This window comes from Sceloporus occidentalis, unplaced genomic scaffold (assembly GCF_023333645.1).
Source record: "Sceloporus occidentalis isolate IW3139 unplaced genomic scaffold, rSceOcc1.0.p SCAF_5, whole genome shotgun sequence".
Lineage (NCBI taxonomy): Eukaryota > Metazoa > Chordata > Lepidosauria > Squamata > Phrynosomatidae > Sceloporus > Sceloporus occidentalis.
In genome coordinates, this window is record NW_028316985.1 from 42,065,558 (window position 1) to 42,089,528 (window position 23,971).

At 39.4% G+C, this 23,971-nt stretch overlaps 1 protein-coding gene across 12 annotated transcripts in view; it reads left to right on the top strand.

Annotated features, from left to right (window-relative positions):
• The window catches only part of ANKS1B (ankyrin repeat and sterile alpha motif domain containing 1B), a 499,785-nt gene that overhangs the window by 414,120 nt on the left and 61,694 nt on the right, over positions 1-23,971 (top strand). For 5 of the 12 annotated variants that reach the window (XM_089523880.1, XM_089523884.1, XM_089523879.1 and 2 more), the window contains 3 exons: positions 8,629-8,736; positions 11,949-12,128; positions 23,376-23,450. In XM_089523880.1, coding sequence (XP_089380006.1) covers positions 8,629-8,736; positions 11,949-12,128; positions 23,376-23,450 — 363 coding nt within the window. The remainder of the gene's footprint in view (positions 1-8,628; positions 8,737-11,948; positions 12,129-23,375; positions 23,451-23,971) is intronic. The other 7 variants (XM_089523881.1, XM_089523882.1, XM_089523883.1 and 4 more) reach the window with 2 other exon arrangements.

A 23,971-nucleotide genomic window follows, 5' to 3' on the forward strand; every position in this document is an offset into this window, starting at 1 on the left:
GAGAAAATCAAGGAAAATAAGAAGTGTGTTTCTTAAAAAAAATAGTTAACTGTGATCAAGTCGAATTTGACTTATGGTGACCCTATGAAGCGAGATCTCCGAATCACCCTATCTTGCACGGGTCTTGCAGACTTGCGTATATGGCTTCCTTGATTGAGTCTATCCATCTGGAATGTGGTCTTCCTCTTTTCCTGCGACCTTTTACCTTAACAAGTGTCAAGTTTTTTCTAGTGAGTCATGCCTTCTCATGCAGTGTCCAAAGTACAACAGTCTCAGCTTAGTGATCTTGGCTTCTAGGGAGAGTTTAGACTTTATTTGCTCTAGGACCCTGTTACCCCAAGGTCTCGCCTCCTGTACCCTTCCTCTTTTTCAATATCAAATTGATATCAAAAGGGGAATGTATTCAAGAGGGCACCCCCAGTTGAGGAAACTAGCCATGCCATATGAGGAGATCTGTGACTATATTTGGAGATCCAGGGGGCTCAGCATGGGGGATGCTCAAGAACACATAGGCAAGGATAAATCAATCAAAATCAGAATCTGCATAATCCTTTATTTGATAAGAGTGATGGTAGGTGACAGTCTTTGTGTTTACAAGTGAACAAAAGTCCAAGAATACTTCCCTCTGGAAGCAATACTCCATTGTCAAGAGATACTTACCCTATAGTTTTTTTTGTGGGTTTTTCAGGCTATGTGGCCATGTTCTAAGAGTTTGTTTCTGTAATTGTTTCTATGGATGCCAGCCATGAAAGGCTTCGACATTTGCACTGATTGTCCGAACATTCACAAGTTCCTTTCCCATTCTTATCTCCTGGAAGGTTCATTTTAATCCCCAAATCTGCCCAGGATATGTTTTGGCATATAAATATGCCTGTCAGGCACCCCCAATTCTGACTCACCTGTGTTCAGACAGACTCTGTCAGTATCTCGCTTGACTCCTCAGCATTTTTTACCACTATCCACAGATAGCTGCTGAGCAATTTGAATTCACAGTGTCCCCTGATTGGAGCCCCACTTCTAGAATTGGTACAGTATCACCTTCTGCAATCCTTTCAGTCTTTCTGCTACCACCTTTTATATCATTAGTTCCTGGGTGTCTTTGTGCGAATGGTGATTCCCCTTAATTAAAAATAAAACTACATTTGGACTTGCACTCTGGAGGTCTGTCTCTCGGAACAGGTATAGACAGGCTTGATCCCTGCTTTAAGTTGCCCAGATCCTCCCAGCTATTAGAACTGAGCTAATAAAATTCCCCTATTAAAGATTGTGGGACCCTATTTGGGATACAACCCCATGTATTTGTTTTTTTTAGTAGCCCACAGTATCCTTTTCCAGCACCACATCTCAAATGAGTTGCTTTTCTTCCTGTCAACTTTCTTCACTGTCCAGCATACACAAACATACATAAAAATGGGAAATATGATGGACTATCCTAACGTTAGTATTCAATTATATATTGAGGATCTTGTCTAGTTCTTTCATAGCTGCTCTTCCATGTCCTAGCCTTCTTCTGATTTCTTGACTGTAGTCTGGGTTCTGAATAATGACTGAACCAAAGTATAGAAAATCTTGAACTATTTTAATGTATTTGTTCTCTATTTTAAAATTATGTAAATAATCTGCGGTCATTACTTTTGTTTTCTTAATGTTCAACTGTAAACCTGTCTTTACACTTTAATCTTCAGTAATCATTCCAACTCTTTGCTGTTTTCTGTTAATAATATGGTGTCATGGCATATTTTAAATTGATGTTTTTTCTCCAGTTTTTATGCTGCCATTCTCTGACTTTATTCCTGCTGTAAATATGATACGTTCAGCATATAAGCAAGTCAAGCTGGAACTCTTCCTAGAAGCCAAGTTGACTAAACGCAGGCTGTTGTAGTTTGGCCATATAATGAGAAGACAGAATTCTCTAGAAAAGACAACAGTACTTGGTAACATGAAGGGCGGTAGAAAGAGAGGAAGGCCACACTCTATGGATAGACTCAATTAGGGAAGACACAGCCATGAGCGGCAGGACCTGAGCAGGGCTGCTGAGGATAGGGTAACTTGAAGGTCTCTCAGTTATGGGCCGAAGATGACTTGAATGTAGCTAACAACAACAACAAAAAATACAGAACAATTCAGTAGCTTACTTTGAATTGTTCCTGGTATTTTCTAGTAGTCATAACCTATTTCTTTGAGACTCGTAGTATAAGCTTAACAATATCTATTCAGAGGTCCTATTGAGTTCAGAGGGCTTGGAATGGGTGTATAATATTGCAGCTTTAGCATTCTTTCGTCACCTCTTCATATACTCACTTTTTTAAATTTGAAGGATTCAGACATGTTTATTTTTCAAAATAATGAAAGCAGTTACACTGTGTAATGGATGCCAGGTTTCAGCCTAAGGCAGATGTTTATGGCTGAAATATAGATTTAGGAAAATAAATGTATGTGCCAGAGCTGCAGCGGTAATTTTGTTTTTCACCTCTCTTTTTTTTTTCCTCAGAAAGGAATGAACTATACTGTTGCTTCAGGCTCCCATTCTGTCAAACAGTGCTGTGACCTGAATACAGTGTCCTGGTGTTTTGTATAGTTCTGTATGACTATAAATATTTCAGATGCCAAGGATGTATAATATGTTCCCAATGCAATGATGTTGGGTTTCAGGAAAGTAGCAGAAAACTGCTATATATTAATTTGTTAATGCATCTTGGCCATCCTGAAAAGACAGCTTGAAGCTGCCCCTGAGAAAGCCAGATTGGGGCCGCAGCAATTGCATGTCACACCCCCAATCTGGCTTTTTGCCAGCCCAAAAAGAAGCGGCAAAATGCTGCTTTACACAGCTGGATGGCATGAAGCCAGCTTCCGGGCATTTGGGGGGGCATGTTGTGCGTACGCCATGCCCCCAAGCTGGCTAGAAGCTGGTTTTTCCTGCCGGTCTGTCTGTACAGGCCCAATGACTACTTTGCCACAACCAATAGAGTACTTAATATGAGTTTAGTTATCCTATAAAGCCTGAAACCAAGTTTCTGAGTAAAAATACATACTGTATTTCTGTCTTCCTTTTCTTATGGTTGGAACCATAAGATGAAATTTTATTCCATTTTGTCCATTTAAAAAAAAAATACTTGTTTGTTTTTGTGTGCCTTCAAGTCATTTGTGACTTATGGTGACCCTAAAATGACCCTATCATGTGGTTATCTTGGTATGCTAGTTCAGAGAAGACTTGTCATTGCCACCTTCTGAGACTGCAAGAATGTTATAATAATGTAAAGAAAACGGAATTTCCTTATCAGAGATGCTGAATGTGTGTGGATTATGGCATTTCTGCTGTGTTGCACACAGTTTTCTAAACTACCATTGCAGTTAGGAAGTGTAAGCTAAGGGCTGACTCACCATTATCAGTCAGTACAATGCTTGTTCTGCCTGAGCATCGCTGTCTGCCATTGATGTGTGTCTAGAGCAGAATAGGTAATATGTTCACACTGCTGTTTTTTAGTGAGTGAATGATTCCAGAACATATAAAATTTGTGAGTATTCTTTTTTGAAATTCAATGTAGGATTTTTTAAATTGATTTTACTGCTGTAAGCAACAAGAGTGTGAATTGCCAATTGGGTGATGTAGTAAGAGCCTGATGGACTCAGAAGAGAAAACAAGGGATGTTGTTTAGGAACAGACAAGTTGCTAGACCTTCAAAAACAAATTGTAATTTAGTGTTTAACTTAGGTTAATGATTGCAAAAACTGGTTCAGTCTTATTCCCAAATTAGGATGGAAATGGTATTTCCAGAGTATGACTTTCATCTTCAGCAGAGATGAGGAGCCTCTTTTGGTTGGTGAAAGTGTGATATTGGCTACTAAGCAACTTGTCACGTTTTCAGTATTGTGCTGTTGTTGTGTGCCTTCAAGTCATTTCCAGTTTATGGCAATCCTAAGGTCAATGTATCATGGGGTTTTCTTAGTAGGATTTGTTCAGAGGCGGTTTGCCATTGGCTTCCCCTGAGACTGAGAGCATGTGACTTGCCCAAGGTCACCCAAGGGGTTTCCAAGGCTAAGCAGCACCTTGAACCCTGGTCACCAGAATCATAGGCCCAGTACACATGGGCGGCAAAACGCCTCCCTTCTTTGCTGCTCATCTTTGCCGCAGCAACCAAACCACGCAACAACGATACACAGGCAGGAAGAATCTGCCTAGAGCAGCTTCTTCCTTAGGACGTGATAAGGGCTGTGACGCAACCCTATGATGCCCCTTCCTGACGCAGACATTTGGGCACTCAGATGCCCATATGTCATGGACATGCCCCAGTGTGGGCTGTGACGCTCATTAAGGGCACTACCCACACATACTAGGGCTTGGGAGCATGCAGTTCCTGCGCTCTCCTGAGCCCTAGTTTTAGCCCCATGACAGCATTTCCCGCCTGTCTGTACTGGGCCATAGTTGAGTGCTCAAACTTTTACACCACAGTGGCTTGGCTGCTCACAAATTCATTTCCCTGCAGCTACTGTCACCAACAGAGCCGCTGCCATTGTAGCAGCTACACAGAATGTTCTCTCATACCAAATAATTCTGCTCTATCAGAGAGTTATGGGTTTCTTCGTGCTTTTTAGGAGACATAGGAGTTCTTTTTAACTTGTGTTGCTCAATATGGCAGCTGTGATTGTAGCAGTGTGATGTGCTGTGTGGCTGATCTGGTGATGAGATGGTCTAAGAACTGCCTGTATCTATAGAATAAGGAATTTGGTCTCCCATCCTGTAAAGATTTGTCTGGTATATAACATCATAATTAATTCCTTTCTTTATTGTAAATCAGAGGTGAGAAGCATACAGCCCTCCAGATGTTCTTTAACTGCAAGTATACCTGTAATGCAGTCACTGGTGGCACAGTGGTTAAATGCCTGTACTGAAGCCACTCACTCATAAACCACAAGGCCGTGAGTTCAGTCCCAGCCAGGGGCTCAGGGTTGACTCAGCCTTGCATCCTTCCGAGATCACTAAAATGAGTACCCAGCTTGTTGGGAGCAATTAGCTTACAGTTGTAAACAGCTTAGGGGGTGCTTAAGTGCACTGATAAGCTGTATAGAAATGTACTTGCTGTTGGTACATGTTCCTAGGCATTACCTCTAACAGAAAATGTAGTATCAAGGGGTGAAATGACATGGAAAGAATAAGTATAGGCTCCTATACCACAAAAAAGAAGAGAAATTCGAAGTGTTTCAGCAAGGATTTTATTCCAAATTAACAATATGCACATGTGAAATGAAATCACCATGCGTTTATAGATTTTATTTGAATAATCAGTAAAAGTTGATGTACATGTGGTTTTGATCAGATACGGTTGGATCCGATATAGTTGTACTTAAGAGTAAACCTACTGAAATTGCTAAAACCAAAAATACCTGTGACCAATTTCAGTCAGTTTAAGTATGGATAAATCTGAATCCAACCTCAAGGGTCACACAAGTATATATACCCTACATTCCACAACCCAGCCACAGATGCAGGCATATAGCTTGATGACTGGTAACACTGCTCCCAAATTTCTGGAAGGGTCGTTTCCATTTCTTGCTATCTTGCCCTACCCACCAACTATCCTGCTTTGGCAGGGACGTTCCGCATCTCTGTTGTCTCACTTTTCCACTATTTTTAAAATGTCCCAGTTCCTCTCCTCTCCCCTTTGTCGTTTACTGCAGACTGATTACAAAGTGCAGGAGTGCTTTGTACTCATTTCACATAACAGAAAGGTCAGAAGAGGAATGGACAGAATCTTCCCCTTCCCAGTAGTCTCAGGCAAAAGTAAACTGCTGCAGCCTTTCCTAGACTGTGTGTTCTTCTTCATTAATAACTGTTGCCATCTTGACCACATTCTGATGTTGATTGGTCACATGTGTTCCATTATTTAGCTGTGAACTGTTGGAGGTTATGCCTTGTATCCTACTAATGGCACTACCTTTCCATGATGGTGGGGTTGCCTGCTGTGGGGCAAGAGGCTATGCTGATGGCAGCAGTGCTGCTGTAAGATCGCCTATGTCAGATAGGCTTTTGCTAAGGAGCCATATTAAATGGACCAAACAGCCACTGGACAGCAGCAGTAGTAGGGGATGATACTGTTGAAGTATCTCTCAGTGACAACATCAGTGGCATCATTGCTAATACTTGTTAATACTTCACAGAAGGAAGCATGGTAAATCCTTTTAAATGTCTCCGTCTGCTATGTACCGATTGACAGGACAACAGACCCAGGTTTCTCACAATAGATGCTGTCCAATAAGTCTTGATTTTGGGGCTCTTGCAGTCCCTACATGTTCCTTGCACCGTTGAATATGTAGGGTTTGTGAATTAGGTAAAAATGCATAACTAGGATATGCATCGCCGCTTTGAGTCCCTATATTGAGAGAAAGGCGGGATATAAGAAATAATAATAATAATAATAATAATAATAATAAATAATAAAATTTTTATTTATACCCCGCCCTTCCAAACGATCAGGGCGGCTTACAAGAGCACCAAGGTGCATTTGTGCACAAATAATGCATTTGTGACTGCAATTGTGAATTCCAGCCATTTTTGCTTGAGGATTGATTATCCTATATCCTACTAAGGGTGACACAAGTATATATACCCTACATTCCACCACCCAGCTACAAATGCAGGAGAAACATCAGGAATAAATTCTTCCAGAATGTGTCCACATAGCCCTGGAAACCTATAGAAAAGTACTCTATGTTTTCAACAATTTTATAATAGAGGGAAAGGAATGTAGAGTGAAGACCATCCAGAAGAATTATAGCATCTCATGTACACTGGCAAATAGGTGAAGCATGTAATTCACTGGGCAATACAGGTCAGTAAGAAGAATCAGTACATGTACCTCTTTAGAGCTTATGGAGTTTTCTGGTGTTAAATTATCACCAAGATGTCAGTTCAGAAGGGTTTATGACACAGCAGGAGAGCATTTACATTGCTTCACCTGGAACTTTTATGTCTGAATCATTTTCATATATTAGAGCTGCTTATGATAAAAACAGATGTCATCTTCTGCAGAACTTGCTTTGCATCAGATCTGTAGCCATTGAGGTGGGAGGAACAGAGGCCCCACCAGCCCTAGCATCCAACTGTCTGCACACAAATTTGTTTTCTAGTGAAGGACATACAGCCATTTAATAATACATTTATAGATTTCAAAATTCACTACATTGAGTTGTATCTTCATTTTATATAGGATTATTAAAAAAAAATCAGGGAGAAAAAATACAGTTTAAATTTAATGCCAGTCTTATCAAGAACAATGTGTCCTTTTCAGTATCAGCCATCATCAGGCAGACTTGTCAGGCTACCATGTGCTCAAGACACATACACGCCCCACACACATCTGTCAACTATAAGGAACGTTCAACAGAATACATTCATTGTTTGATATCAGTTTATAATACCATCTACTAGAATGTGTCTTTGGAATTTGATCAATGAAATGGCCTAATTAGATCTATATCTGTCTACAAATTGATAGATTACACACATATCTTTTTTTTTAATCAACTTTCAAAGGAAAGCAGAGAAAATTGCAATCATTCTTTTAGTGTGTCATAGATGTCAGTGAAAATTGTAAGTGAAATTGCCTTCCTGATATACAATATTATAATAAAATTTAGCCTGTGAGAACCATTTGCCTTCTGTAACAATGGAATGATTTATCTAGATTTTGATAGATTTATCTATCAAATACATAATCTAATGCTTGGTTGCCTTTCTGGGCCCAGGTGTATGGGTGTTAAATGTTTTCTCTGTGGAATTACATGGTTCCATAATTCAAAGTGCTTTACTGTTCTGGATAATGAAGCTTATGCTTAATGAGAATTGACAATAAATTCCAGCTAAATAGCAAATATTGTGAATTGTCAAGCCCCCTACATATCCATCTGTATTGTGGCAACTTTATTCCGGAACTGGGAATAGTGGCAGGGCAGAGTTTGCTGTTCATCTGTCAGCCATAGATCTGAAAGTTTTGTAGGTACACTGCTGATTCTTCCAGAGCACATGTCTGCACCAATAATTTTTCAGGCAATTGATCCACCTGAAATACCCACCTGACCCCACTGTCCATATCAAATTCATATTAACTCTGTGAAGCCAGTGCTGCTTCCTTTTTTTTTTTTTTCCAAATTTTAGTTTGTAAGGTTCTGAGCTACTGCATCAAATAATCTGCAAATCAAAAGGAACATACTTTGCTAGGAATGTTACTTATCTTCCCACTTCTAAAATCACAAACAAGAAACATATGACCTTTTTCTTCTTTGCGTCATTTCTTTCCATTCCTCTCTGGAAGTTGTTTTGTATTCTTGTGTCTTCTCTGTTGACAGTTTTCTCCTCCTTACTCCTCTGCCCTTCTGACACTACACATCTCTACCTGCTTGCCTTTGTCTCATTCTGTATTTCACTACTTGAGATTCCTCCTAGCATTCTTTCTTTCCTCCTTTTTGACAGGCAAATCCTCTCAGTATTTTTGTATGCCTTTTTGCTCCTCTGCCTTCAAAATCATGAATAATATTCCAATTAATAATTGTAGAAATGCATTTTTGTGACAGGTTCTACAGTCTTTTCTTTTTTTAAAAAAATGTGTTTATCAGCTTGTCTTTGTTTTTCAGGTATTAAAAATCAGTTTGCTTGGCCATCGAAAACGCATTTTGGCCTCACTGGGAGATAGGCTTCACGAAGATCCTCCTCAGAAACCACCACGATCTATAACCCTCAGGGTAGGTTTCAGTAATTGTGCCTGTGTGCCTTGTAAAGTTTATTGTTGTTGCTGTTGTTGTTGTTGTTGTTGTTGTTGTGTGTCTTCTAGTCATTTCCAATTTATGGTGACCCTGAGGTCACCTTATCACTGGGTTTTCTGAAAGTGTGACTTGCTCAAGGTTTCCCAGTAGGATTTCATGTCCAAGTAGGGAATTCAACCCTGGTCTCCAGAGTTGTAGTCCAGTGTTCAAGCCACTACACCTGTGGGACCTGTAAAAATCTGCAAGTGCAAACACTAATTAAGAATTTCTTACACAAATAAATGTATAGCTCTTTTCTTTGTTCCTTAAGGCTATTTGGAGGAGGAATTTTCCCTTTGGGAGAAGCATTTTTCCCCTTGAAGAAAACAATAGAATCAGCAATACCAACATGTATTCTTGACTGTGTACTTAATTCAGTTTTGGGTTGCTGTTGCTGAATTATGATAACATAAATTGAATGTACTGCATTGCAGCTCATTTATATGATCACTGTAGGTTAAAATTCCATTCTGACCATGCAACAACCCAAATCCCCGTGACGTGGCCAATGTGGTGGGATGAGCAGGTTTGTGCTGTTTTCCTGCAGTGGGAAGCACTGCATGGTCACCATTTGCAGGATGTCCCAAGGAGCCCCAGAGGTCTCTGCAAATGCCTGTTATAGTATGTCTAGCTAAAGGAAAATAGCTGGACATGTCCCAGCTCATTGCACTACTCTTTGACAACATGGAAATGGCTGTATTGCAGGTCAGGTTTTAGGGGGAATGTAGCTATAGAGACAATTACATGATATGTGTATGTCTCCTGATTCTGTATCTTGGACTTTTCCCCCTGAATTTAGGTATCTGCCTAGTTTTTCTGCAAACACAATTCTATGAATTATGTTAAAAAAAAATTAGGGCTCCTAAATTCCTTGTTTTTGTCGACATGTGAATTTTTTCTCACATTATAAACTGAGGATGTAGTCTTTACTAGCTACTACAGATATCACCAAAGGTTTGAATAAATTCAGTGGGATTTACTTGCAGGTAAGTGGGTTTAAGATTGTAGCCTCAGTCTGTAATCTAAGGCCCTATACAGACAGCCAAAATAAAGCTGCTTCAAGTCACTTTGGAGGTATGGTGTTTCAATGATGCATGCGTCCTAAGAGTCTGGAAGCTGCACCAAAGCTGCACTCCAGTCCTTAGGACTGGAGCGTGGCTTTGGTGCGGCTTCTGGACTCTTAGGACGCATGTATCATTTAAACAGCATACCTCCAAAGTGACTTGAAGCAGCTTTATTTTGGCTGTCTGTAAAGCCTAAGGCACAGTGGGACTTATTTCTGTTGAACCATGCAGAAGACTATAGTGCAAATTTACTAATTGACAGTCCTTTCAAATGGAATCTCTTTTTATAGTAATTTGGAGAAATGTAGATTTGATGTTCATTACTGCTTTCTGCGAGATAGTGAAGTGGGAGGATATTATAGATTGTAAACTGCTCTCTTTGTCTTACATATAAGCACTTCCCCACCCCCACCCCTTTTCCAAATGTTTTAAAATTACATGGACATTTTCATGCTTATGTCAGGCATATCGCACATAAAGGCTTCCAGGAAGACAAACAGCTCACAGTATTTTTCCTTTGGAGATTTGCTCAATTTTTAAAAGTTGTTGTTTCCTAGCACTTGGTAAAATGTTACAAGAATACTAAAATATAAATGTGGAACATGAAGTTGTGGTAGGCTGGGTGCCTACTGAAAGCCAAGAGAATTCTTCAAACTGAGGTGTTCCCTGTTGTTGTTTTAGTGAAAAACTCTGAGAGAGTAACTTGAGCGTGGAAGAGAGAAGTTGGGGAAATACAACTATTGTAGTGTGGAATGCTCAGGCAGAGGATTGTAGCTTATCAGCCGTGCCCTCTTCTAAACTAACATGTTCCATCCATGCCCCCAGTGAGCCTGCATTCAGTATCAATAGAGCATAAGTTGGGTTCTCCACCTCAGTCCCCCCCCCCCACATGACTTTACAGTATTTTTTTAATTATTTTTTTGAAAATATCCTTCTGCAAACCTAGGGATTCCTCTAAGCTTGCTGATTTCCCTTCTGTGTAGATGGGGCCTGCCATTTTGGCCATAAAAAGACTAGCATTCAGAGAACTGAGTTTTCTATTAGTATATACAATGCTGACTCTTTGCCTTAGTAATGGAGATGAGCATTGCAACCTACAGTTGGTTACGACTAGACATTCATGTCAAGAGACTATCTTTACCTTTAACTTTAGAAAAATAATATTACTCTTCCTTTGATAGTGCAGAGAGAAACAGTGCTGATTAGCATTGAAACATTGCTTTATATCTTGAGGTAATGTGTGTGAAGCATTAGGCCAAGGTGATGATTATTAATTTTATATATTAGATATGTTTATTAATTGCTATTTAAAATACTGTTTAAGTCCACTAAGGGCCCAAATGTAAAATAAAAAATATAAAATAAAATATTGTTTAAAAACAGATATAAAGCATTTTTTAAAACCAGTTTTAAAAAACAAAGCATAGAGCCTGCCTCTCTGTGTTGTAAGAGAGTTCTGCAGCTCTGGCTACAGAGAAAGTATTGTCCTCTTTATTTGCTAGCCTAAACTTCCAAATGATGTGACACTCAGCAGGACTCCTGCTGAAGATCTCAAATAGGCTCATATCGGAGATGGCAGACTTTCAGATAGTCTAGCTCCAAGTTGCCTCAGGCTTTGTAAGTCAAAGTCAGTCCCTTGAATTGAGCATGGAAACAAATGGGAGGACAGTGTTGTTGGTTTGATACAGGTAAAATACAACTTCAGTCATTTTTCAAGGCAGTCCTTCCAGTAATATTAGAAGATCATTTATATCACCTTCCCTACAACAGTTCTGGAAGACAAACTTCTGATAATAATTTGGGAATCCCCATGTGTCCTTTAACATGGAATTAACGCCAGTTGATATGTTGCTTTATTGATGTCAATTTCAAAGCATGAGAATCACTTTCAATTCTAACCACAAGTGCTATAACTCCCATAGTTACACACGCTGGTGTGCACATATCTGAGAGTATATGACATTTATGTTTATACAATTGGGAAATTCCATCACCAGTAGGGATTTAGGGCTGGAAATGATTTTTGCAGTTCTTGCCATTTTGGACTGAGTGCAGGAATCACTATTCATTTTGTTTGTTTGTATATAGGAACCCAGTGGTAATCACACTCCTCCTCAGTTGTCTCCTTCACTTAGCCAAAGCACTTACACTACTGGTGGCTCATTGGACGTACCACACATTATCATGCAGGGGGATGCAAGGAGAAGAAGAAATGACAGCTATTTTGACGATATTCCCCGATCAAAGCTGGAAAGACAAATGGCACAGGTAATGTGGGCCCATGTCATTTGTTGTTGTAAATCCTTATAGCTTGAGTTATAAAAGTGTATCTTTTTAAATGTTAGTTCCATGGCAACATATTTCTGAAATATATGCAGCTTGTTAATTTATTTTGTACTTTTAAAAATCCTGTTTTATAAACATGTTTTTGCAGTGCTATGTAGAGGCTTTCTCTTCAGTAAACTATTTTTACAGTTACGTGTATGCCAACAGTGCTGTGAATAACAGAAATGTGAAGTCAAAATGTTTGGTGTATGGCTGAAGTACAGAAGATTTAGGATTTTTAACCATCAATTATCTAAATGTTTTTAGGAGTCAGTTCTAATAGAACACAAGCTATTTTGCACGTTAAGATTTAGATATAAAAAGAACAGGGACCTGTAACAAAATATTGCAGAGTGGAGTGCTCCTGTAGAGTATTGTAATCGGCCAGCTACAGTCTCTCACACAGTACAGTGTGCCTGCGTTATACGCGGACTTGAGCGTACGTGCTCAAGCCGCGCGGGGCAGTGCGTCCCATTCAAACGAATGGGGCTTGAGCATAGGCGGAATTCGCCTTACGCAGGGGGGTCCAGAATGGATCCCCGCGTAAGGCAAGGGCCCACTGTACTGTCTTCCATTCTCTGTCCACACACACACACCCCTTTTTTTTTTTTTTTTTTTTTTTTTTTTTTTTGCACTCTCAGGTCTCACTAAGCTGTTTCATCTCTACCCCCTTGTGATTATTTTTCATTGTTTTTATTTGCAAACCTCAGGATTCTGTAACCTTTATGCTTGAACAGGGCACTAGAGGGAATCACTACTCTTTTCTGTGGAACAAACTGTTCCGTTGCAAATTGTTTGGGCACATTATAGAATGAATTCATTCTGCTCTTCAAAAACAACAGAGGGAAGTTGACAAGGGGGATAACTTCAGATATATATATAACACATGACACATAAACTCTCTGTCGGTGCTCTTACTATCAAGGAAGTCACAGTGTTTCTTTCACCTTAGTATACTAGAAGCCTTCAGCTGTGGATGCAGAGCTAGCTTAGAATAACCTGGGACACACTGTATCCACTATTTTTGTATTTTGGAAATAACTGAAAAGCAACAGGCCCTGAGTGCATTGTGGAAATACTTTCTGTTGCAATTGGAAACTATTTAGCATATTCAGCTGATCTTATCTATCCCATTGCTAGGATTTTTATTATTGTTGTTATTGTTGTTGCTGCTGTTGTTATATTTATTTATATCCTGCTGTTTTCCCAGAACTGGGACCCAGAGCCATTCACAACATTAAAAGACAATATAATTAAAAACATAGAAAAGTTATACATTAAAACAGAATTAAATCATTGTAATATTAAAATAGATTGCTTATTAAAAATAAAAATACAATTAAAAAGTTAAAACTCTTTAAAAAAAATTAAAACAATTTTAAAAACAACAAAAAAAAAAAACCCAAGAAAAAAAGCAATGGCTCTTGGTGAAGACCTGCATAAATAATTTAGATATAGTACTCAAGATAAATAGACCAATATAAACACAGCAAGCTTAAAAGGTAGGTGTACTAGTACTTCAATGTCCACATATAAAGGAGGACAAAAAGTCAACCTGCAGTTTAAAAAATACTTTGTAAATCTATTGTCTGGTGGAGCTGCTCATGTGCTTACAACACCTTGCTTTAGTACAGTGGTTCTCAACCTGTGGGTCACGATCCCTGTGAGGGTCGAACAACCCTTTCACTGGGGTCGCCTAAGACCATCAGAAAACACATATTTCCGATGGTCTTAAGAATCAAGACATTGGTTGGGGGTCATCACAACATGAGGAACTGTATTAAAGGGTCACAGCATTAGGAAGGTTGAGAACCACTGCTTTAGTAGGTAGTGATTTTGATCAGTAAGGATATTCCTTCTTGTTAAGAAATTTCAGAAAAGGATTAGTATTGCTTGTTCATTGTCTTTGGAAATTCTCCCAATGACTGTACACTCCTATGATTTCACCCCATTCTAAATATACACTAAGCTGCTATGTTTTCCATATGATGATGGTGATTTTTCCCCTTTTGTTTTGATAGAAATACCTGGACAAAATTGGCCAGTACATGTTCCCTATAGAACAGTTGGATACAATACCTACTCTTAGTAGAACAACTAAAAGAATTTGCAGAAATTATTATTTTTATAATGAAGATGAAGGATGTTACCCCTTCTTAAAAGAGCTTTTAGGGTGCTGTATATTTAGATATTTCATGGTGGAGGTCGTTGGGAAAAGTGTGTTTATTTAATGATTTCGATCCTGGTCACCATAGCAGTGTTGCACTAAACCATCTGCAAAAGACGATTGAAAGCAGCCTGCCTTCTATTGATTCAATCAAACATGGATAATCTACTGACTACCTTAAATCAAGCATATGTTTGTTCAAAAGACAAGCCACATTTCATTCTAAAGGTCAGCATAGTTGTGCTTCTATCAGCAAAAAGTGCCCATGGGGTGATATGTGCTGTTCTTTGATGATGCACAGAATGATTGAAGGCCAAGTCATAAACCATGCTTTAATGCTTAGTAGTGTACATCAGAAACCAAACTATGAATCGCTCCCAAAAACAGATGGGAGGCCAGTTGAGTTCATGAAGCATGAATAGTGACATGAACATCTCACTCCACTGAGCAGGCATATTGCCCTGATGGAATCATCCAAGTGTCTGGACCAGCCACAAGTTAAGACTTGACTGCTTCAGGATTGAGGGGAAAGAGAAATTAATGCCTGTGTTGTACTTTAAAAGAATAGGTTGCAGTAGGTAACGGTAGACAGAAAGCATATTCAGGTAGACAGAAAGGAAAAACGTGGTTTCCTTGAAAAACCAAAGGCAGCTGAAAAGATCAACATTTCAATGAGCATCATGTACTCAGTTTTTACATTCTGTTTTTTTAAAGTTGCTATGCCTTTCTCTTCTACTGAATTAGAAATTCTCTAAAACTACTAGCATACATGACAACTTCAATAAAGTCTGAAGAGAACTGCAGAAGAACAAAATGGTGGCGAATGTATTGCCATTTATTTGTTTGATATATACACTTTGTGTCACTGAGCATATCACCTTTCCTTTTTACTTCTAGGCCCCAATAGCCTTCTTTAATAGACTCCACTATGACCCCATCTCTCTTTTCTTCTCATCTCCAGCCCTAATAACCCACAAATACATAATTGTTTCCTAGGGAATAGCTTAACTGGAAAAAAAATCTTGTGTGATGCATAAATAGAGAGCTCAACATCTTTAAAACAGACTGTTTCCTTAAAAACAGTTCCATTGGACTTGTTTTATTGTTATGAGCTATCGAACACTCAGGTTTCAGCACTTAGCTTTTTCAACTTCTCTGTTTGTGTTTGTGTGTCCATTTACATGCACATTAAGCTGAAACATCTTTCTTTACAATTATATGCTAATTCACTTCCCTGTCACAGCAATTACCTGAGCCTCTGCATTAGACATGTATACAGACCTAAACTCTGATACATTTTTATGTGTGGGGGGAAAAGCTGGACAAATTGTAATTCTCCATCCCTGAAACATGGAAAGGATTGATTTCTTATTCTATGCAACATGAATGCTTCCATCTCCATCTTAGTAGCTGTTAGAATCAGATTGTAAGAATGAAATCTTCTGTGAGTGATGGTCATAGATTGGCAAAGTTTATTTTTTTAAAGGTTACATATAACTGTAAAAGTCTACGATGAATGACAGGAAGAACCTGAGGCACAGCTCCTGCTCAGATAGATGGAAATTAATTTGAAAGCAGTTCAGAATAGTTTTAGGGCTGTCTAGATGTACTAGCTCATTCCAACCTGAGGGCAAACTTGTTCAAATAGAAAAGAAATTCCATATTGGCGAATGAAGTGTGAGGTCTAGGCTGGATTCAGGCAAATGTAGCCATCCTTTTCTTCTGTTTTTTTTCTCACATGCAAAGACTTCAGTGTTTTGGCATGACTACAGCAGCCATGCAACTATACTGGGGCTGCATTTGGGGTTTTGGAACTGCTTGAGGGCATCACCTTTCCTTTATTAATTCATTCATTTAGGGGGTAGATATACAAAAAGACCAGCTACAGGTGTATGAAAAGAAAATGTGTGTCTTAAATTTTAATGCGTGAAGCTTCTTTTTACATGTAAAGTCAAAGGCTTTCATGGCCAGCATCCATAGTTTTTTGTGGGTTTTTCGGGCTATGTGGCCAGGAAGAAACTTTTCTGGAACATGGCCACATAGCCCGAAAAACCCACAAAAAACTTCTTTTTATACGTATATAGATGCCTGCAGCTATTGACACACACTGTTTCTTGGTGATTTGGTAGAATGATAGTCCTCTCCCACACAGTACTGACTGCCTAGGGAGTGCCATTGACTTGGTAGCTACAGGACTTCATTGGACCTTCCATGATAGAGTTTCAACATGTAAGCTTCATGTGTAAAACAATTTCACAGGGCCAGCTGGTGAGTCCATTGCTGCAGGGGTAGTGAATACACTCCCATTTTTACAGCTACAGCTACTCCCAAGTTTTACAGGACCTCTCCTGGTACCAAATTTCTGTTGGGAAAAGGCTTTAGTACATGGAGGAAATTTCTCTCTCCCCTGCCCAATTACCAAGAAGTTTTTACAAAACAACTATGAAAGGAAACACAGCAAAATGCCAGCAGCAGCTGGGTATCTGGAGACCAGGGAGAGAAATGCAGAGAGACCTCTGGGGGAGCTAGACAGACAGCCCACAGGATTCTCTTTGTAAGTTGATGCAAGCAACAGGACTCAGTGGCCCAAGAACCTATGTCCAAGGTGGAACATAACACTTGCCTGTACAGTTCTACTAGGCTACTCCTTCCACATATTCTTTAGGACCATTTAGTGGCTGGGGAAGGGCAGGGGGCACCCAGCCAGTGTCCAGCTGCAAATCTACTCTCCTTAATCTCTAATACATATATTGCATATGCTGGAAAACTAGGAGAGCAGTGTTTATTCTTTTCCACCTGCAAAGCGCACACTGGTGCCGGGAAGTTGCATGTGTGATGAAGGATGTTGTGCAAAGAGGTATTGAATAGCTCCTTCTACACCATACTGTACACTGCCTCAGAAGTCAGTGTGTGTCACCAATAGTCTGGCCATTGTAAAGAAATGAAATTGAGTTGTTTTTGTGGATCAAAGCTGTTCTGTATTGGGATCCCCTCTACTGGGATCCCAAAAAACAATATATTTGATTTTTTGTTTGTTTGTTTGCATTGTCAGGTTAGAAAGCAAAATTTCTTGGTATATTAAAGCAGTGGTTCTCAACATTATGTCCTCCAAATGTTTTGGACTTCAGTCCCCAGAAGCTCCAGTTAGTGTGGCCAATAGAGGATTCTGGGTGTTGAAATCCAAAACTTCTGGACAAATAAAAGCAGAGAAATAGATTATTTCTGTTTTTCTGCTATTTTTGTAATTTTTTTTTAAAGTGTAGCATTTGACATCACAAAAATCATCCCCCCCTCCCTCGTGAATACCCTGATAACATTTATTCGCTTGTGAACTCTCCCATCATGGCTGGTGTATCACATGTCCTCGAGATAGTGACCTCACTCTGAATTTGAGTCTGAACTTTGAATGAGCTGTCTAAAGGGTTGAATACTATCTCAAAATAGGTTCGGTACCTTGAATAACTCGGGAGCCACCCGCCTCAGCTGCTGCCATCCATTATAAAGGGTAGAAGATACTTGCTAGATTGACAGCACCCCAATCTTTGCCATAGATCTCTTTCTTAATACCGTACTTATAGAAATGGTATTTTCCAGGGATGGTCCCATTGAAAGTGCACACCATTTCTTCAGATAAATATATATAATAATATTTAATATTTATTTACTTATACCCCACTCTTCAGCCAAAAGGCTATGAGAGCGGCTTACAAATTGTTAATTAGAAAAGGTAACTCTTCAGACTCCAATAAAACTTCAACATTCAGTAGGATAGGTTTGACTTTGAATGGCTAAACAGGTAGTTTTTAAGATGAACAATATAAGATTTTTTTAAAAGAAATTGAAAAGCACCCCCTTTCCACTGATCTTCTCTGTCATAGCATTCAGAATTCTCTACATATATAAGCACGCATCCCCCATCCATTGCACTCTTACAATGCCATTACATATCCAGCTTGTAAGCGAAATAGACCTTAAGAAACAAAATAGGCTCCCACACTGAGAGAGTTCTCCTGAGGTCAAGCACCAATAATATGATGCTGTGCTCTTTTCTATTTTGTTTTTTGTTTTGTTTTTTGCACAGAGATCTGCCAAATGAACCATTAAGCAAACAACTTACTTCCATTATACACACACACACACACACACACACACACACACACGGAGAGAGAGAGAGAGAGAGAATGTGTTACCATGCTACATTGCATTTAATTAATTGCTGGCTTTTAACCCACAAGTATTCTCATGGCACTCCATGTTTTAAAAACCACAGCAAGTTAATTTTAAATTGTTGAGTGAATCATAAACAGGCAGAGAAGCCTATGGATTTTGAGAGAAACAGGACGATGTCTTAGATCTTCATCATATTATTGATTTGTAGCTCCTATCCCAGCTTCTGCTAACCTAGCAGTTCGAAAGTATGCAATATATAAATAAATATAAATAAAGCAAGAAATATATAAATAAATACAACTAGATAGATAGGTACCACTTCGTTGCAGTCATGCTGGCCACATGACCACCAGAGTACTCCTCGGACAACGCTGGCTCTTCAGTTTAGTAACAGAGGCGGGGTACAGACCGCCGCTTTGCGGCGGTCTGCCGCCGCCGCCAGAAGGTCCGCGGGGGAGCCGGAGCCTTCAAACGGCCCGACTCCCGCGCGGACCGAAAAAAGAAGCTCCAAAATGGAGCTTCTTTTTGCGTCGCGTTTGCGACGTAGCGAGGCGCCAGGGGCGCGCTCGCTACGTCAGCAGCGGCGCGACGCGTCTGGACGCTGTGCGTCCGATACGTAAAGATGGCGGCGCCCATGTAGAAGGGGCGCCGCCATCTTGTACGGACGGAGTCCGTACTAGGCCATGGGGCGTCTAAAAGAGACGCCCCTTTTTTAAAATGGGACGTCCGGAGGACGTCCCAAATGGCAATATAGAAAGCCCCAGAGTTGAGCACCGCCCCCTACAGTCGGTTATAACTAGACCTTCATGTCAAGGGATTACCTTTACCTTTTTTTACCCTGTAGATATATCACAAAAGTTAGTTTTAGTCACAATCAAAGTTACCATTGATTTCAGTGAGGACTAAGTGTAACTAACTTGCTCTGGGCTCAACCCTATCATATAAAGCAGCTTTGGACAGGAAGGTAAATGTGAGATAGTCAGCTGAAAACATGAGACAAATAAAAGTATGTATAAGGAGCAAATAGACTGAAATCTTAAGTATACATGTGTAAAGGTATGTCTTGGTGGGACACTATTTAAATTAAAATAATATTACAAGCTGGATCTAATTTTCCTGTAAGGTTGGTGCTTGCCCCTAGTCCTATCTTTCAAGATTAAGATTTAGTTGAAATTTTATTGTGCTCAAGAGCCACTACAGAGTATAAACTGTGGGTTGATATAATTAACAGATGTGGAGGACACAAACTGGATCAGAATTCCAGTGCATGAGAAGTATGCTTAAATCTTTCTTTCAGTGTCATAGTTTCAGTGAAAATTGTTTATGTGCATATACACACATGCACACATACACAGAAATATGTTGAGGGGGTGAGGAATCCTGAGTATAAGCCCAGTGAGAGAAAAGGAAGAAATAGTTAAACAGTTCGGTCCTGTCCTCAACCCCTGCTGCTGCTATATTATTTTGATAAAAGCCAGACACATGCATTCATGCATTTAATTTCATATCTGTTTTGGTCCTGAGTTTCACCTTCATGTGCTATCCTGTATATTCTAAAGAAAAGGCACAATTCAACTTTTGGCACTTCATTGCAGAGGAACCCTTTATGCATGTTCAATATAATCTCCCTGAGTAACAGGAATGGCAAGTGACCTCCATGTTAAAACCATTTTCATCCATACAGTTCAGATCTTCAGCCATACCATGTCTCAGATCCTGTCCAGTGAAACATTAATAGACATAGAACAAAATTAATGAGTTAAATAAGCCTTAGGGATTAATGCATTCACTAGAAATTATCCTCAGAACTCTGTCTGTCACATCTTCTTTAGGAAAATTTCTAGGCTCTTTAAAAATGTTTACAAAAGGCTTAAGACTACTGATTACTGTAGCCAGCATCCTAAAAGGCAGGCAGGGTATTTCTTCTTTGTACTGCCAGGGCTTCTTTCTTTAATCACATGTAGCATAGGCTTATTGATGTTGGCTGAAAAAGAGGCAATGTTTCATTAAATAGGGAATAGGTAAAGCACAGATGAGGAACCTATGTTTCTCCAGATATTGTTGCACAGTGGCTAGAATCCTTTTGGAGACATACAGTCATATAACTGAGGGTTACACATGTGTATGTATTCTCTCTCTCTCTCTCTCTCTGTCTTAGATGTTGTGCAGGGAGCTGATCACTTCAGTCTTAACACAACATCCAGACAACGTACAAGCACCAAAGCACACACCAGTAAATAACCATAACATCACTACCAGATTGTGAAAACTGCCTTCTGGGGGTGGGAGCAACACTAAACTGCACATGTATAGCATTATACACTGTATGCTCTGATGTAGGTTCAATTTCTCACCATTAGCCATGCTGGCAGAGGCTGACAGGTGATGGGGTCCAACAACATATACACCTCTCTATATATATACCCGCACTCCAGTAGAAGTAAAGTCTACTTTACATTGGACATCCTGACCTTTTTAAAAAAAAAATACGGTTACTATTATTGGTGTCAAACACAGCTTTAAAGAACCAGTTGCAGGTAGTGGTTTGACTGTGGAAGACCAGGGCCTGAATTCTCTCTCAGCAATGAAAACCCACTGGATAAGATTGAACAAGTCACACTCTCTCAGTCTCAGAAGAAGGTTATGGCAAACCTGCTTTGAATAAACCTTGCCAAGAAAACCCCATGGTAGATTCACCTTAGGGTCACCATAAGTGGGAAACGACTTGAAGGTATACAACACTAACCACAACCATTCCATCCATAGCAAGAAGCAAATAAAAAATAAATAGGGATACGGATCCTGCATCACCAATGTACTTACAAATGTCTAATTATCATCTTCTGACCTGATTCTCTAGTCCTGCCTTAACAACCAGTACCTTTTTGTCTTTTTACCATTTGAGGCGATTCTTATCCAGGAGGCCTATAGACGATTGTAACCTTTATCCAAATTACATATACACTGACGGTGGTATGGCCCACACCATACTGAGGCAGCCACTATGCAGTCTTATATTCTTTGTGAGGATAAACAGCATCCTTCAGTTTCAACCAGCATGCTAATATTAAATTACTAATGATCTGATTTTGTTTACATTTGAAAAACAATTTAAGTGATTTTGACAGTTTGTTGCCACAGTAGCCACTTGCTTTTGTATCTGTTCTTGAAAGGAACATTTTTCTCTACCATTTAGAGAAAAGCAGCCTTCACTGCCAGCCCTTAAAATTTTAGCAGTGATCCAGCTTGTCATTCAGTGTGAGGCATCCAGATTTCACAGAAGAAAACATGAAAATAGTGATTTTCTTGCAGGAAGCTGTTTCTGTTTGAATGCAGACTTTATTTAGACACCAATATTAAATTCCTGCTGCTTGTCTTAACTGTTGGCAGTGCTCTGCATACTGTGGTTAAGCTACTGATGTATTAATTGCTAGCTACTCTGGAGACTATCGTTGCATTTCTCCACTGTTCAAAGCCTTTTATTGTTGCCTGCTCAGGGAAAATGGTGGGTAACTACTCTAGCTGGGGCTTATTTAGTTGTTTGGCTACGGTGTTGTATTATCTTGGATTTGCTTGTGGTGTGCAAAGGAAGGATTCTCTACCAGGTGTCATGTCAGATGATAGGATTCTACTTTTCTTGTTGCTTTTGCTGCTGTTGCATTATGCATCTTTCTCTACAGGCTACCTTTAGTGTTTTCAAGCATACAGAGTCTGTCCTTATAATAAATTCTAGTATCCTGCATTTCAAATCACAGTTGAAATGGGGTGATGGGTTGTTGCTCTTTTCAGTTATTATAAACATGATGGCCAGAATTGTACATACACTACTTAGTTATATAACTACCTTACTTATGTAGCTACGTGGCATCTCCTAGCCCTAGCCCCCCAGTTATGGTTTACCAGGCAGCAGCTGCTGCAAGCTATGGAGGTCTGCTCTCTTTTCCACCCTCATTCAACAAGTGACCACCTGTGAGACAGTCAGAAAGCCTTATCACACTGGAGGTCCTTGCAGTAGTCTGTGTATGGACATTTCAGTCTGCTGTATCCTGATTAATAGGGGAACAAACTCCTGTTGTTCGCAGCAGCTGCTGACTGTTAAGTCTGGATTGGGGGACTTTTATGAGCCATATGCATTCCATATACTATTGAAATACATAGGAAATGTGAATACAAATTAGTTATGATTGTATAACTCTAGGTTATGCATTCGTAACTGTGTTCATGAAATCCAGCCATTGTTTTATGATTGCTGCAGCTAGTGTTACATTTTAAAAATATTGGTCCATCCACTGTGCTCATTCCATTGAAATTTCTGGAGGTTGTGCATTATCCAAGCTCAGTGGACTACAGCTAGTCTCTTTGAAGTGTTACGCACAAATACCATTGACATTAGTGCGTATTGCACAGTGGGGAAATTTATTTGATTATGCTCAGGCTTAGTTTGTTTTAGCCTTTTTTCCTCTTCTGTGTAAATCTGCACAGAAAATATTCTCAGGTATAGAATGCAAATCAATGACTGAGATATGACTGAAGGACATACACCTTTCATTTGTTACCATTTTGTTCTGTTTCATAATGATAGAGTGGTTATATTATTTTGAATAGATCTCAAATTCACTCTGAAATCCTTGAGTTGTTTTCTTCTGTAATCCCAAATTTTGTTTTGTCAGCAACTGTATATGAAAGAAATTGTTCACAGCTGCTGCCAATTTAAAACCATTTCTTCTTTTTAAATCCTGCTATCATGTCTCCTCCTAGCTTCACTCTAAACAATGCTTTTTCTTCCTGGGCTTGCGGGTATTTGTGGTACTTCACTATTTATAAGATGAGATACAGTTTTCTGTTTATATTAGCAGTCGTCTGTCTGTGAGATATGGACCAACCAGAATGCAGGATATCCTTACACAGCAGTCCATCAGGTTCATAATGTAAGACTCTTCAATAAATGGCTACGTTGTCATTGTATTGCTGTTCCATGTGCTGCCTTGGTGTTGTTAATACTTTATGCGGGTGCTATGCTTTTTAGACTTCAAAAAGCAATGTGTAACATCCAGTACTTTCTGGGACAGTATATATGTGTTTTATACATTTGTTTTCATAGCGTGCAATAAGCGTGTTGGTTTTGTGTAACTGGATGCATTTTTAAGCTCCAAAGTCAGTTTTAATAACTTTGTCTTTATTTCAATTTCTGTTCTAGGTGATTGTCTCTGTTTACCTTCAAATACAATAATATGTGTAAATTGCATACATTCTGCAATTTCACTCTGATTTGTGCCTTATTTCTGTGACAAAAATAGACCTTCTCAATAGTTTATCAGCACTGATTCTCCAGATTTTAAAACGTTCTAATGAGGCAGTCTGTACTTGAAAGATGGTACCTTGTAGTAGGTTGTCATCTCTAGACAATCAGCACTTATTTTAAGACCTAGCAAAGCTGCAATGCTGTGGC